Source organism: Echinops telfairi, unplaced genomic scaffold, assembly GCF_000313985.2.
Source record: "Echinops telfairi isolate 266 unplaced genomic scaffold, ASM31398v2 ScPeMD7_655;HRSCAF=1070, whole genome shotgun sequence".
NCBI classification, from domain to species: Eukaryota; Metazoa; Chordata; class Mammalia; order Afrosoricida; family Tenrecidae; genus Echinops; species Echinops telfairi.
Window position 1 is genome coordinate 17,694,627 of NW_022104553.1, and position 12,970 is coordinate 17,707,596.

At 62.9% G+C, this 12,970-nt stretch overlaps 3 protein-coding genes across 9 annotated transcripts in view; 2 read left to right on the plus strand and 1 right to left on the minus strand.

The window, feature by feature from the left end:
• Nucleotides 1-233: 233 nt before the first annotated feature.
• CDC42EP5 (CDC42 effector protein 5) lies at nt 234-701 on the plus strand. Its single transcript, XM_004715641.1, has one exon. The coding sequence runs from the start codon at nt 234-236 to the stop codon at nt 699-701; it is 468 nt and encodes a 155-aa protein (XP_004715698.1).
• A 3,381-nt stretch (nt 702-4,082) lies between these two features.
• On the plus strand, nt 4,083-5,910 carry LENG9 (leukocyte receptor cluster member 9). The gene has a single exon (XM_004715688.2). It carries the CDS (start codon nt 4,083-4,085, stop codon nt 5,529-5,531), a length of 1,449 nt encoding a protein of 482 aa, XP_004715745.1. The 3' UTR covers nt 5,532-5,910.
• Nucleotides 5,911-6,433: 523 nt separating this feature from the next.
• The window catches only part of LENG8 (leukocyte receptor cluster member 8), a 9,566-nt gene continuing 3,029 nt past the window's right edge, over nt 6,434-12,970 (minus strand). For 2 of the 7 annotated variants that reach the window (XM_045292439.1, XM_045292440.1), the window contains exons 2-15: nt 12,614-12,706; nt 11,992-12,166; nt 11,708-11,803; nt 11,502-11,615; nt 10,841-11,087; nt 10,534-10,675; nt 10,101-10,304; nt 9,734-10,012; nt 9,471-9,608; nt 9,087-9,372; nt 8,822-8,923; nt 8,668-8,736; nt 8,424-8,553; nt 6,704-8,340 (exon numbers count right to left, since the gene is read on the minus strand). In XM_045292439.1, the coding sequence (XP_045148374.1) occupies nt 7,892-8,340; nt 8,424-8,553; nt 8,668-8,736; nt 8,822-8,923; nt 9,087-9,372; nt 9,471-9,608; nt 9,734-10,012; nt 10,101-10,304; nt 10,534-10,675; nt 10,841-11,087; nt 11,502-11,615; nt 11,708-11,803; nt 11,992-12,166; nt 12,614-12,651 (2,469 nt within the window). In that variant the 5' untranslated portion in view covers nt 12,652-12,706 and the 3' untranslated portion in view covers nt 6,704-7,891. Of the gene's footprint in view, nt 8,341-8,423; nt 8,554-8,667; nt 8,737-8,821; nt 8,924-9,086; nt 9,373-9,470; nt 9,609-9,733; nt 10,013-10,100; nt 10,305-10,533; nt 10,676-10,840; nt 11,088-11,501; nt 11,616-11,707; nt 11,804-11,991; nt 12,167-12,613; nt 12,707-12,970 lie in introns of all 7 variants that reach the window. The other 5 variants (XM_004715640.2, XM_045292444.1, XM_045292441.1 and 2 more) reach the window with 5 other exon arrangements.

Here is a 12,970-nt window from a genome sequence, read left to right on the forward strand (position 1 = left end):
GGCTATACTCCTTCCAAGGCAGATCCGTTTGTCCTTGTAGTAGCGCCTGTTCTTTCAGTATTCTCCCCTGTACATCTCCAAAATCCACAGGGGCAGTTCTACCCTGTCTGTGAGTCAGTATTGACTCGCTGGCAGTGAGTCTGGTTTGGGGTTTTGGAGGGGCGCTGGGCTGAGACACAGGATATCGGAGATGCAGCGCCCGGGCTGTGCTGACCCCTGCCTGTCCCCCACAGATGCCGGTCCTGAAGCAGCTGGGGCCCCCGCAGCCCAAGAAGCGGCCAGAGCGCGGCGCGCTGTCCATCTCTGCGCCGCTCGGCGACTTCAGACACACGCTGCACGTGGGGCGCGGCGGCGACGCCTTTGGGGACACCTCGTTCCTGAGCCGCCACGGCGGCGGGCCGCCCCCTGAGCCCCGCCTGCCTACCGCGGGGGGGCCCCCGCGCAGCACCCCGCCGCCCACCGCCCCACAGCCCCCAGCGCCCCCACTCCGTGCGCCCGCCGACCCTCTGCTGACCTTCCACCTGGATCTGGGCCCCTCCATGCTGGACGCCGTGCTGGGCGTTATGGACGCGGCTCGCCCTGGGGAGGCCGCCCCGAAGCCGAAGCCGGGCCTGGACCCCAGCTCCGGGGGACAGCACCCGAGAGCCGGCTGCAGCGCCCTCGCTGACCTGGAGCTCGACGACGACGTCATCGGCCTGTAGCTCCCTCCTGGCCCCGCTGCCACCTACCTCTCTACACATAAACGCCCTTCGGGGTCCCAGCTCTGTCTGATAAGCGAGCGCGTGGGGAGAGGGCCCAAGGGGAGGGGCGATGGGAGGCTGCCCCCCCCCCCCTCGCGTGTTGTGGTCTGCTCGGAGCAGATGTGCTGGAGGCTGGGGAGGATGAGGGACATGGGGGTGGGGGGTTGGTTTCGGGGGTCCCAGGTAGGGTTATGCAGATAAAAGAAGGGTGATGGTGGGAGACTCAGAGGGAGGAGACTTGGAGGAAGGGGAGGATGAGACACGGGGGAGGGGTTGCAAGCTCTCAGGATAGGTGACTGCGTTCTGGGGTAGGGGGGATGGAGAAGAGGGAGAGGGGATCAGATACAGGGAGTGGGGTGATAGGGCCCTAGGGGAGAGATGATGAGATACAGGGGTCCTGGGGGAGGGGTAGCAGGGTCCTGGTCCATAAGAACTTCAGCTAGTTGGAGCCAGGTGTGTCACGGGATTGTGATCGCCATGGAGGCCGGGACCAGGTTCTGACTGAGCAAACAGGCTCATTCATCAAATATTTGCCAAGGGAGGCCCAGGGCCTCGCGCTCCACCCGGTAGCTGGCTGGCCGGGGCCACACATCTCAGGTGCACCCGACACAGAGGAGCAGCTCCAGAGCCTCAAGGGGCGAGGTGTGCCGCGGCGACCAGGTCCCAGGTCCTCTAGTTGGCCAAGGCGCCAGTGGAGGGCGCAGCCAGGTTCAGTCGGCCGCAGGCGGAGCCTCACATGCAAATTACGTAGCCTAGGGGGCGGGGCCTGAGGAAGACCAAGGATTTCAGCCTTCATTCAGTATGGATGACAGAAAACTCCTCGTCAATGAGATCAAAATCCTCACAAAGGCATCCCCAGGGAACATCAGGAAAAACGCAACAACAAAAAATGTTTTGAATTTGCCAAGGAGTGTGTCTTGCTCAATCGGTGCTCGTGAAGGAAGCAGTCAAGAGGTCCAAGGACGCGTTGCACGGGCTCAATGTGCTGCACTAGACCTTTTCCGAGTCTGGAAAAGCCAGGGGGTGTTACTTTCAGGAGTAAGGTTCGCCTGATGCTAACCATGCTATTTCCAGTCACCTGTGCATGTAAAAGTGGGGTATTGAATAAGGAAGACTGAAGAATCGATGTGTTCAGGGCTGGTGAACAATATTCAAAGTACCCCGGATGACCAAAAGGACAAACCAACCTGTCTGGGAAGAAGTACGGCCAGACTGCTCCTCAGAGGCCAGGATGGCAAGACTTCTCTTCCATACTTTGGACTTGTCCGGAGACACCAGTCTCTGGGAAAGGATTTCGTGCTTGGTAAGGTGAAGGGGCAGCGAAGGAGAGGAAGGCTCTCTCAGCAAGATGGATTGACACAGTGGCTAGCTCAACGGGCTTAAACACAGGAACCATGGGAGGATGGGGCAGGACTGTGCGGTATTTTGTTCTGTTGTGCATAGTGTGGGCAGGAACCAACCCGATAGCACCTAACAGAAGCAGGACTGAGCATGTACAACACGTGGTTTAGGCGTGGGGCCACTCCTGTAAATAATATAGCCAGGGGTGTGGCCACGTATGTAAATAAGGCAGCCTAAGGGCAGGGTCACGTAAACAATGCAGCCTGGGGGCGGGGTCTGGAGAAAGATGAGGCTATCCGCTAGCCTAAAGATTTATACCAGTAAGCCTCAGAAACCTGAGCGGGAGCAGCGGCTGGGGCTGCACATGTAAATCATGTTGGGAGCCCCGGAGGCATGTGGGTTATGCTTTGCGCGGCTCACTTGCAGGTCAGTAGTTCAAAACCACCAGGAACTGGCAGGAGAAAGATGAGGCTTTCTGTCCCCCCGGAGTTACAGTCTCGGAAACCCACAAGGGTTTTATCTGTCCTATAGGGTGCTGTGGAACTGCCTCCATAGTGAGGTTTTGGGGTTTTATGGGGTTGTTGTTTTTTTTGAGGGGTGAAGCAGTACATGTAAATAATGTAATATAGGAGTTAGGGCAATATGTAAATAATGCCGGCCTTAAGGTGGAGCCGCACCTGTAAATAAAGTAGCTTAGGGGCGTGGAAACGCATGTTAATAGCGTGGACTGAGGCAGGCCCTGGTTATGTAGTGGGTTTTGCTTTAACTGTTAAACGAGGCCAGCAATTCGAACCCACCAGCCTCTATATGGCTGTCTGTTACTGTAAAGATCGACAGCTTTGGAAAGCCACAGGGGCAGGTCTACTTCTGTCCAATAGGGTTGCTATGAGTTACAACCTACTTTAAGACAGTGGGCCCTGGTGGTGTACACCTGGGATGCGATCTGCAAGGCCCGCAGTTCAGAACCGTCACCAGCCGCTCCTCCGGAGGCAGCCTGGGCCTTCGATTCCCGTAAATAGTTAAGTCTCGGAAAGCCACGTGAGTTAGCATTGGCGCCGTGGCCGTGAGTTTGGTTTGGAGTTTTCCTTGGCTGTGAGTGCTGGACACTGCCGGGCTCAACTAGCAGGACAACCCGCCTCAGGGGGAGGGGCTTTATTTCTCGGAGGGGCGTGGCCACGGGAATGCTACTGATTGTGGGCGGGCCAGTTGCTAAACCTGCTCCTGGAGCTCCGCTGGCACAACGGGTTAGGCGCTGGGCTGCTAACATCAAGATCCACCAGCTACCCCACTGCTATCTGCTCTAGTAACTCTTTTGTCTTGTACACCTTATACATCGCTGAGTCGGAAGGGACTTGGTGGCAAATGGGGATTTTGTGGGTGGGTGGGGCCAGACTCTACAGCAAGTAAGAACGGGGTGGTCTCCAAGGGCGGTGTTTGGTTTCCAAACGTGGCTGGGGGAACGGGCAGAGGTGCGGCGGTAGGGCGGAGTTGGACAGAGGGACGGAATCCACTTCCTAGGAGGCATCTGCGGTTCGGAGGGCCAGGGCCCAGTTCTTTGGGCATTCGGGGTGGGCAGAGTAGGGGGAAGTGGGGTACGGTGCCAACCCCAGGGCGAGGAGTCGTCCTGGGGGACGTTCCCACGAGGGCTTGTTTCCTTTGGGTGTTGCCCCCCCGGGGTGCCGTTTCCAAGTGCGGAGTAGAATCTAGGGCGTGCTGGGGGTTCATTTCGCCCGATGGGGCGTGGCTTTCAGGCGACAAGGCTCCTGGAGGTGTAGCCTAGTTCTGCGGGGCGGGGCGCCTGAGAACGTTTACCGGGAGCGGGGAGCAGAGTGCTAGCAGGTGGAGCGGCCCTGGGATAATTGGAGGTGTAGTCACCAGGGGCGGGGCAGAGTTCGGAAAACCCCACTGAGGGCGTGGCTTCTTGGGGCTGGGCGGGCAGTTCCGCTCCGGCTCGGAACCTCACAGCAGCTTCCTGGAGCTGGCTAGGCCCGTCGGGACGCTATGGCGGCGTCCGGCGAGCCGGAGCCGGAGCCGTCCCCGGAGAAGCCGGCAGCGGCACTGGCCTGCCGCTTCTTCCTAGAGGGCCGCTGCCGCTTCGGTTCGCGCTGCCGCCAGCCGCACCCGGGGGCGCCGGCGCCCGAGCAGCCCTGTGACGCGAGCCCAGCTCAGGCCCAGGCCGGACCGGGGGACAAGAAGCCGCCGCTGCGCACGGCCGCCGCCGTCATCCAGCGCATCCGCTGGGACCCGCGCCTCGACCCGGCCGACTTCTCCGTGGGCTACGCCGACCGCTTCCTGGGCGTGCGGGAAGAGCCCTTCAGCGCCTTCTGCTGGGACGCGCCCCTCGCCGCGCTCGGCCCGGGCGTCCTGGCCATCCCGCAGCACCGCGTGCGCTACTTCCGCTTCCGCGGCCGCCTGGTCTGGGACCGCGCCTCGCGCACGGACCACGTCTTCGGTTCGGGGCTGGCCGACGGCCGCGGGCCTACTATCCTGGAGGCGCTGGACCGGGAGGCACCCGGCCCGGGAGACCCCGACGAGGGCGCGCTAGACTTTGAAGGCCCTTATGGGAATGCCCCTGTCGGGGAAATGCTCGACCAGAGCGAACCCGGAGCGCTGGATGCTGACAGGCTGGAGACTAGGTGCGGAGCGTCTGGAGAGCAAGAGATGACAGATCTGGGCGCCGCCGGCAGGCCGGACACGCCATGTAGCGCGGCGGAGGCCCTAGCGGTTCCGCAATCCGACACAACCGGGCAGCGAGGCACCTGGGAGATGGGAGGGGAACCGACCCTAACGGAGGCCGCCAGGGCCACGGCTCAGACAGACAACGAGGCTGGAGTCCCAGCAGGCCTGGAGGTGGGGTGGGGGCCCAGGGCCTGGAGCACAGCAGGCCCTCGACAGCCCAGACCCACGCACTTCGTGGCCCTACTGGTAACCGAGCCTGGGCTGCTGGCCCAAGTGGCACAGGCCCAGGCACTCCTGGAAGAGGCGGCACCGGCCTGTGCGTCGTTCCTGGTGCCCGCACAGGCCCTGCACCTAACGCTGGCCCTGCTGCGCCTGACTGGCCTTGGAGAGGAGGCAGCCGCTGCCCAGGCTCTGAGCAAGGCCCTCTCCCACCCGGAGCTACGCACACCCCCAGAACTGAGGTTCAGGGACCTGGTCCTTCTGGGCCCCCACGTGCTCTGTGCACCCCCGTTCCCAACACTGGAGAACACAGCTGAGATGCTGTGCCAGAGACTAGAGGCCGATGGACTGGGAGTGATACGGCCACCAGGTGGGCTGCGCCCCCACCTCACCTTGGCTAAGGTGCCCCAAGGCTCCCCGGCCAGCCTCCCGGCGCTGAGCTTCAGCCTGCAGCCGGAGCGGGCCAGCCAGACCGTGGACAGACTCTGGCTCTGCCGGATGGGCAGGGCGGGTGAGGCCTACAGGGCCCTTACAGAGATCCCCCTGAGGTGACTACCCACCCCACCCCAAGGCAGCCAGGGCAGGGCGTCAGGGCTAAGCCAGGCGAGCTGACAGCTGGCAGAACGACTGTTGGTGCACGCGCGCTCTCTCCTTTTAATGTGGTGTCTCTCAAGCTTCCACAGGGCGCTCAGTGCTCCGAGGAAGGAACGAAGGAAGGAAGGAAGGGGAAGGGAAGAGGGGGAGGGGAGGCAGAAGAGGAGGAACATCTGGAAAAGCAGCCTGACAGTCCAGCTGTTTGAACTCCTTGCACATCATCCAGTTACATGGCAGAGGAGGAGGAGGAAAGAAAAGGGGGAGAAAAAGAACTTAAATAAACACACAGAAAAAGAAACGAGAAGGAAGATGGCTGAGTGAGCTGGTGATCCATGGAGGGGAGGGGGGGAACGGCTTTACCTGTGCTGAACCAGGGGGAGGGGAGGAAGGGGGGCCAGAGAAACATTGGGGCAGAGGGAGGAGGGACACAAGACAACTTAATACAACTTGAGACGAGGCCGGCCGGCCGGCGAGCTCCCACGAGGCCTCCGGAGTCTTCGGTGCCGTGTGGCGGCGGGCGCAGCTGGTGACGGTGGCAGTGGCGACGGCATTTCTGGGGTGGGGGCCAAGGGCATAGTCTCTAGGCGGCTCCCCAACCCCCACACTGAGAGCCCCAAAGGGCTGGGCAACAAGAGTCTGTGATGAGAGGCAGGCGAGGCTTCGGGCGGGCAGGATGGCCCGCCGCCAGTGGACGGCACACGGCAGACTGTCGGCCTGTCTTCCTTCTGCTGACCGCCCTAGCGTGGGTCGGGCCAGCTCAGGAACCGGAGTCGGAGCTCGAGAAAGAGAGAGAAAAAACACTGAGACGGCATTAGTGGAGGCGAAAAGTGGACACGGATGACCCCACAGCCCCTGCCACCCCACCTCCCCCACCCCCATCCCGAGGCAAAAATAAAAATGTAGAAAAAAATCTCTGTACAGACTCCCTGGTGGGAAAAACGGGGCGGAGGTGGTGGCTCAGCCAGGAGCCCACACAGCCCCCCAGTTAATTTACACCCCAAGTCCATGGCTCAGCAACAATTGGCCGCCGCAGCCCACCCCCCACCCCACCCTCGCTGAGCTCAGAAGGCTGGCAGCTGCGCCAGGCTGAGACGACAGTCGACGCTGGCGTTGTCCGCGCCCGTGTAGGCCAGGCCCAGCGACTCGAGGAAGGCCCGGCAGGCGGCCTCGCCCTCAAAAGCCAGCTCGGCCTGCAGGTAGGAGACGGGCAGCACTGGGCGGAAGCTAGGGAGACAAGAGGAGAGAATGTGAGGCAGGTGGCAAGGTGGGTGGGGAGGGCGCCACGGCAAGGTGGACACCCCACCCCTTCGGTCAGGCACCCAGAGGGCCTCCAAGGCAACATTTAATTAAACTGCCCCCCCACACCTCTGCCAACCTCCCCCCTCAGGGACTTGGGGGGCCCTGGGGAGGGCCTGGTGGCCCCAATCCCCAGCTGTGCCCCCCCTCATCCCCACTTACCTGTGCAGGGGACAGGGCACAACGGCCTGGGAGCCGGCACAGCTGAGGGCTACCCTGGGGACCCACCGGCACTGCAGCAGACTACTGACTACAACACCCAGTGCTCCCTGGGGCCTTGCTGGGGGCTCCGAGGGACCGCACGCCTGCCCCACGCAAAGACCCGTCAGCAGGGAGGCCTAGCCAGCACCACAAGTCCCCAGTGGGCCCCCCCTCCCTGGGCCAGGTGACAGTACACTGCCCTCACAAGGGGAGGGCAGCTGCAGGACAGGGCTCCCAGGCCTGAGGGCAGGGGACATGGGCAGCCCCTGCAACACGTCTAACTGGTGGCTTCTGCCCCACTCGTCACTCCCAGGGCAGATGGCACTGTCATCTTCAAGGTACCCACTGTGCCTCCTGGCCTTCTCCCTGGGCCCACCTGGCCAGCTCTACCCCAGCCCTGCCCCCCGGAAAGGCCAAGGTGCCAGGCTAGCACTCAAGGGCCCCTGGACTTGCTAGCCACAAAGTCAAAGTCCCTCCGTCTGAGCCAACGGGCGCTGAGGCCCAACAATGGGCAAGGGCACTGTCTGACCTGCACGGCTGCCTGGGCTGCCACAAGCACCCTCTTGGCTCTAACCACCGAAAGGACTCCAGTCATACCCAGCGATCTTGCAGGCTACCTGGCCCCCTGACTGACAAGGGACACAACCTGTGAGCACCTCCCCCACACACACCCCAGTTCTCAGAGTACACATGGCTAAGTCAGAGAGGAAGGGGATCTGCTCCCTTGGGCCAGCGCAGCCGAGCACGAGTGCCGTTCCGTGCATGCCTGCGTGTGTGTGGAGGCAAACGACAGAGGCAGGGAAGGTGGTGACAGTGGGAGCTCAGAGGAAGCCAAGAGCCCCCAGCAGGAGGAAGACACCAAGTCCCGGCTGAGATGCCAGGAGCAGGGAGGCTGGTGGACAGAGGGGCAGACAAACAGAGTGGGGCTGGCAGGGGAGCTTGGAGAGCAGCCACAAGGGTGTGGGGGAGAGGCTGGTGGGCCAGAGACGCCCGCCCACAGGCCTGAGAGTGGAGTGGAAGGAGACGAGGAGGGGCGGCGGGGGCACACGCGGCCTCACATACGTTTTGATCATGGCCTTGAGGGCCGCCTTGCGCTCCCGGTCTGCAAACTTGTCCACCAGGTAGCCAGACATGCAGGGCGCACGGCAGTAGAGCCGAAAGAAGCGGTGGTAGTTGCCCAGAGCCCAGGCCGCCCGCAGCGCCAAGGCGTGGGACACGCACGGGTCAGCCTTCAGCTCCCGAGTCAGGTACGCCAGCTCCGTGGTTATGTCTGCGGGTGTAGGAGGGTGGAAGTGAGGGCAGCTGCGGCGGGAGGATACCCCCACCCTTCAGGTGCCCAGGCTGGCCGCTCACCACCCGAGTTCTTGGTGAAGATGTAGTAGAGGATCCGGTAGGCAGTGAATTCGCCCACATTCCCCGGCAGGTTCTCGGCATACAGAGACTTGAGCTGTGTCTGACACTGGTTGAACTCCTCATGGTCCCCCTGGAGGGAGGAAACAGAGAGGGACAGGGCTGGGAGAGCTCTCCGGGGAGAGGGGCAAGGCTGGGAGATGCTGACCGGGGAGAGGAGCAGGGCCAGGAAGGGCAGTCTGCTCACCTTCTCCAGGGCGATGCGGGCATGCGTCTCATAAACCTCTACCGTGAATTCTGTTCGGACGCCCTGGACCTGGATAGAGGGAGGGTTAGGTCCTGGGGTTGGGGTGGCCGGTGGAAAAGACGAGGTGCAGTCCCCCCCAGCCCGGTTGCCTCACCGTCAGGTCCTGGCGGATGGACTTCATCTGCTCACAAGCGAATGCATAGTCCTGCTTCTCCTTCCAATGCGACTTGACCATGGCCAGCGACTTCTTCAACACCTGCCCACAGTCAGGCCGAGGCTCAGTGGGGACTTGGGGTGCTAGCCTCCCCCCCTAAGCCACAACTGTGAAACCCACCCTGAAGCCACCCCCCTGCCCCCAGGACACCCTGAGCCCACATGCTCCCTAAAGCTACATGGTGGGTCTGCCCGAGGTGACTCACGGCGACTGGGCGCACGGTGGAGGGGTCGGGCGTACAGGTGAGCCGCAGGTAGTGCTTGGTGATCTCGGGGCAGGTGCCAACGATCTGCAGCTCCTGCCAGTCGGGGTCGGCACCGCCGCTCTCTAGATTGCTCATCTGCAGCACCAGCGGCTCTAGGCGCAGGCGGCGGGCGTGGCCATGCTGGAAACGCGCCGCCCTCTTCTGCTTCTTCAGCTCACGCTCTGGGTCCTCGCACTCCAGGGCTGCCATCTTCTTGCGGCCCCGCTTGGTATTAGCAAGGTCTTGCCTGGGGGCAGCGAGCATCAGCTGTGTGAAGGCACAGCACCCTCCTCCCCAGGACATGGGGTCCCAGCGCCCCACCTCCCTCACACCCAGAGTGCTCACCTCTTCCCCCGAGGCGGCCGGCCCCGGCCCCGATCCATATGAGCGCCCCGGCCGCCCCGGCCCTTCGGCTGGTTCCTCCGGCCCACAGGGTGGCATTCATTCCCCGAGTAGGAGCTGTCTGAGTCCGAGTGGGAGTCGCTGTGTGGGAGGGAGGAGGTCAGACCTGGGCAGTACCTCGCCCCCACCCTCCAGGCCTGGTCCCTCTGGTGGGGTTGTGACCCCACTCCCCGCTCCCTGATGGGGCAGGCTGCCTGCAGCCATACCTCCGGCGGAAGTGGTGCGTGGGGGAGCGGGAAGAGGAGCGGGAGCGGGACCCAGTGCTAGAAGAGGAGCTGTGGTGGTCTTTCATGAACACGTTGCGGTTGCCGAACTTGGCGAAGCTGCCGCGGGCTCGGCTGGCGCTCCCCGCCCCAGGTGTCCCCCGCTGTGCCTGGGCACCCCCACCCCTGCTCGCTGAGCCTGCCCCCCGGGGAGGGTGAAGGCTGCCGGGGGCCTCCCACCGCTTCTTCTTGGGGCTCTCAGCCACGGTCTCCCGGTTCAGCCTGGAAAGCAGAAATGGATGTTGTCAGCAAGCCTGCCCACCCCCCAGCTGGCAGGGCACCGTCCCATGACCCCCACTTCCCTCCGCACCCAGGCAGCGGTTCGCGGCTCCAGTCGATGGTGTAGGCCGAGCCGTCCTGCAGGCGCGCCTGCAGCACTTCCTTCAGCAGCTTCTCGGTGCGGTCCTTGTCCTCCTCCGACTCGCAGGCTGTGAAGCAGCGCTCCACATACTCCTTCATGTCCTGCGGCCAATCGTCCGGCTTCCCTGACAGGCTTTCCCGGGGGGCAGTCCCGCTGATGGGGGAGGTGGGGGCTCAGTGTGCTAGCAAGTCTGCCACACATGGCACCCTGTGCTCTGCTCACAGCAGCTGGAGAGGCCACAAATGTCCCATTTCTGAGACCCAAAGTGTCCCTAGAACTGTATCTCACTTGCTGGGCCATGGGTCTGTCCCTCAAACCATCATCTAGGTCGCTGTTAAGCCTGGCTTTGGGTGGTGGTGGGTGTTTCCCCTCGGGCAGTCACCTGTGACTCGGGGCCTTCTCGGCACTGGGCTGGGGGCCAAAGCTGCCATGCTGCCCCTCTGAGCTGGCGTTGAAGTTCTGGTTGGTCACAGCAAAGGGCCGCTTCTGAATGTTGAACTTGAGACCGCCGGTCCCGGGAGCAGCTGTGGGGGCAGCACAGCCGTAGTCAGAGCAGAAGCTTCACTCCCACCAAAGGCTGGGCTCCAAGGCCTGGAGTGGTCTCTGTTGGAGCCCTGGGGGACCAGAGGACTAGCAGCCCCCAGGGTCTTTCCCCCACCAGGGCGTGCTGAACCAAGCCCCTGACTTACGCTTCATGCGGCCCCACAGCTGCTGGCCCTTCTTGGGCTTGGCGGGCTCCGGGTAGCTGTGCTGTCCATAGGCCTGGCCTGACGGCGCCCCCGCCTGGCCGTGCTGCGTGGCTGGCACTGTCCCTGGCTGGGGGCCACTGCTCAGGTGGGCCCCATGCTGGGTGTTAGATGGCTGAGGGGGCTGGGCTGGTAACTGCTGGGGGGGTGCCTGGTAGGACATGCCCTCATCCATGCTGGGCACAGGGGGCTACGAGGAAGCCAGCACTTAGGGCGGGGGCCACAGGCAGGGTGTGGCTCCTTCCCACAGTCCCCCCAAGATACCCACACTTCCACCCCTCGCTACTAGACTCTCTGGATCCCACACGCCACTCTCCCGCTCAGCTGAAGCGCAGGTGCAGGGAGGCCGAGCGCCAGCTGTTAGCCTGCAATGCCGAACATGAGTCCACGTCTGACCTTCCCAGAGGCTCCCAGTGACGTTGACAGTTGAGCAAGTGAGCACACAAGCATGCATAAGTGAGTGTGTGCACTACTGCATGCCAGTGAGTACCTGAGTGCTGGGGTAAGGAGACCGGACACCCCCACCCCCTGGGCCCAGGCTGGTCTCCCGTTCTATGCTCTGCACCCTCGCTGTCAGATGGGGGTTTGGGGCCACGTTCTTTACCTGGCTGAGTGCACCCTGGTGCTGCGGAGTGGCCGGCTGCTGTGGGGCGGCTGAGCTGTAGGAGCTGGTCATGCCGTACTGGGAGGTTGAGCTGTAGCCCTGGTACATGCTCTGCTGGGGGTGCAGGAGAGCACCACTCAGTGCACAGAGTCAGCACACAGGGTCAGGACCCTCCTCGCGCCGCCCAGCCCTGCCCCAGCCCTCACCACGGGGTAGTAGTAGCTGTAGGGGTAGGCGTAGTTGTACTGCTGGTACCACTGGTAGTACTGCTGCTGCTGCAGGGCCTCGGCCTGGGACACGTACTGGGGGAAAGGCAGACAGTCAGGGATGGGCCAGCAACACTCGTCATCCCCGGAAGGGAGGTCTGCTGATTGGTGGGCAATGGCAACCAAGTCTCCCCAGCAGGCCCAATCTTGTTCCTCCCCAGCATGCTGAATGCCTGGCTCTGGTGAAATCCCCCCCACTCCCCCTGGCCCGGGTCCCCTCCCACCTGGGCATTGGCCGCCGGCCCATTGCTGCTGGCCTTGGTGGAGCTGCCCGCGGCGCCGGCCTTGCTGATGCTGGCCAAGGCCTGCCGGGCCTTCTCCCACTCCGGGTTCTCGTGCATGGGCGCCTCCATTCCATTCTCTCTGCTGGCCCCGGCCACCATGCTGTACTGTGAGGACCTGCAGAGGACCACCACCCTGTCAACCAGCGCCCCCTGGCGTCACCCCAGTTTGCCGAGCTCCCAATCAGGCTCTTTTCTGCCGAAGGACACTCGACTGCTGAGTGCAGAGCTCCCCACCCCCACAGTGGCTGCGACAACCAAACCAAGCAAGGGCAGCCAGCACCCTGGGAACCCAACTTGGGCCTGACACCACACTGCAGGTGCCAGCCTTTCCCAGGGGCATCTGGCCCTCAACTGGCCTTCCTGTCTCAGGAGCCCAATCTGCTCCTGGTGAGCTGCTAGGAGCACCCAGGCCGAGAGGAAGCTGGCCCCAGGGGACCCCATGGGGAGCTCGCTGAGGCCTGCCCACCCTCAGGTGCCTTCCAAGGCCTTCTGGTCAGATGATGAATCACACACACACACCACCACCACCACCACTCCTCTGGACATCACCAGCTCCACTAACCAATCTGCACTGCGCTGATCACCCACGTTGGCTGCCATCTGGACCTTGGGGTGCAAGGGGTGGACTTCGGGAGCCAGACTGCTTTCCCACTGTCTGAGAAAGAGCACTTGTTAGGATGACCCAGGAAGGGGGGGGGGGTACTGGAGGAAGGAGTGTTGGAGGGACCAGGGGCAGAGAGTAGGTACTGAGAAAGGAGATAAAGGAAGACTCCTGAATGGGGGCACAGTGCCACAGCCTAGGGGGCACCCTGCGCTCCCAAGGAAATAATTTGAAAAGAAGATTCTGAGGGTGCTGCTCAAATCGTAGTGGTTCCTCGTTGGGCTGCTAACTGCAGGTTGGCCGTTCAAAACAATCAGC

Excerpts from the sequence above, each read along its gene's own strand:
- LENG9 (XM_004715688.2), top strand. The coding sequence starts at position 4,083 with ATGGCGGCGTCCGGCGAGCCGGAGCCGGAGCCGTCCCCGGAGAAGCCG.
- CDC42EP5 (XM_004715641.1), top strand. The coding sequence starts at position 234 with ATGCCGGTCCTGAAGCAGCTGGGGCCCCCGCAGCCCAAGAAGCGGCCA.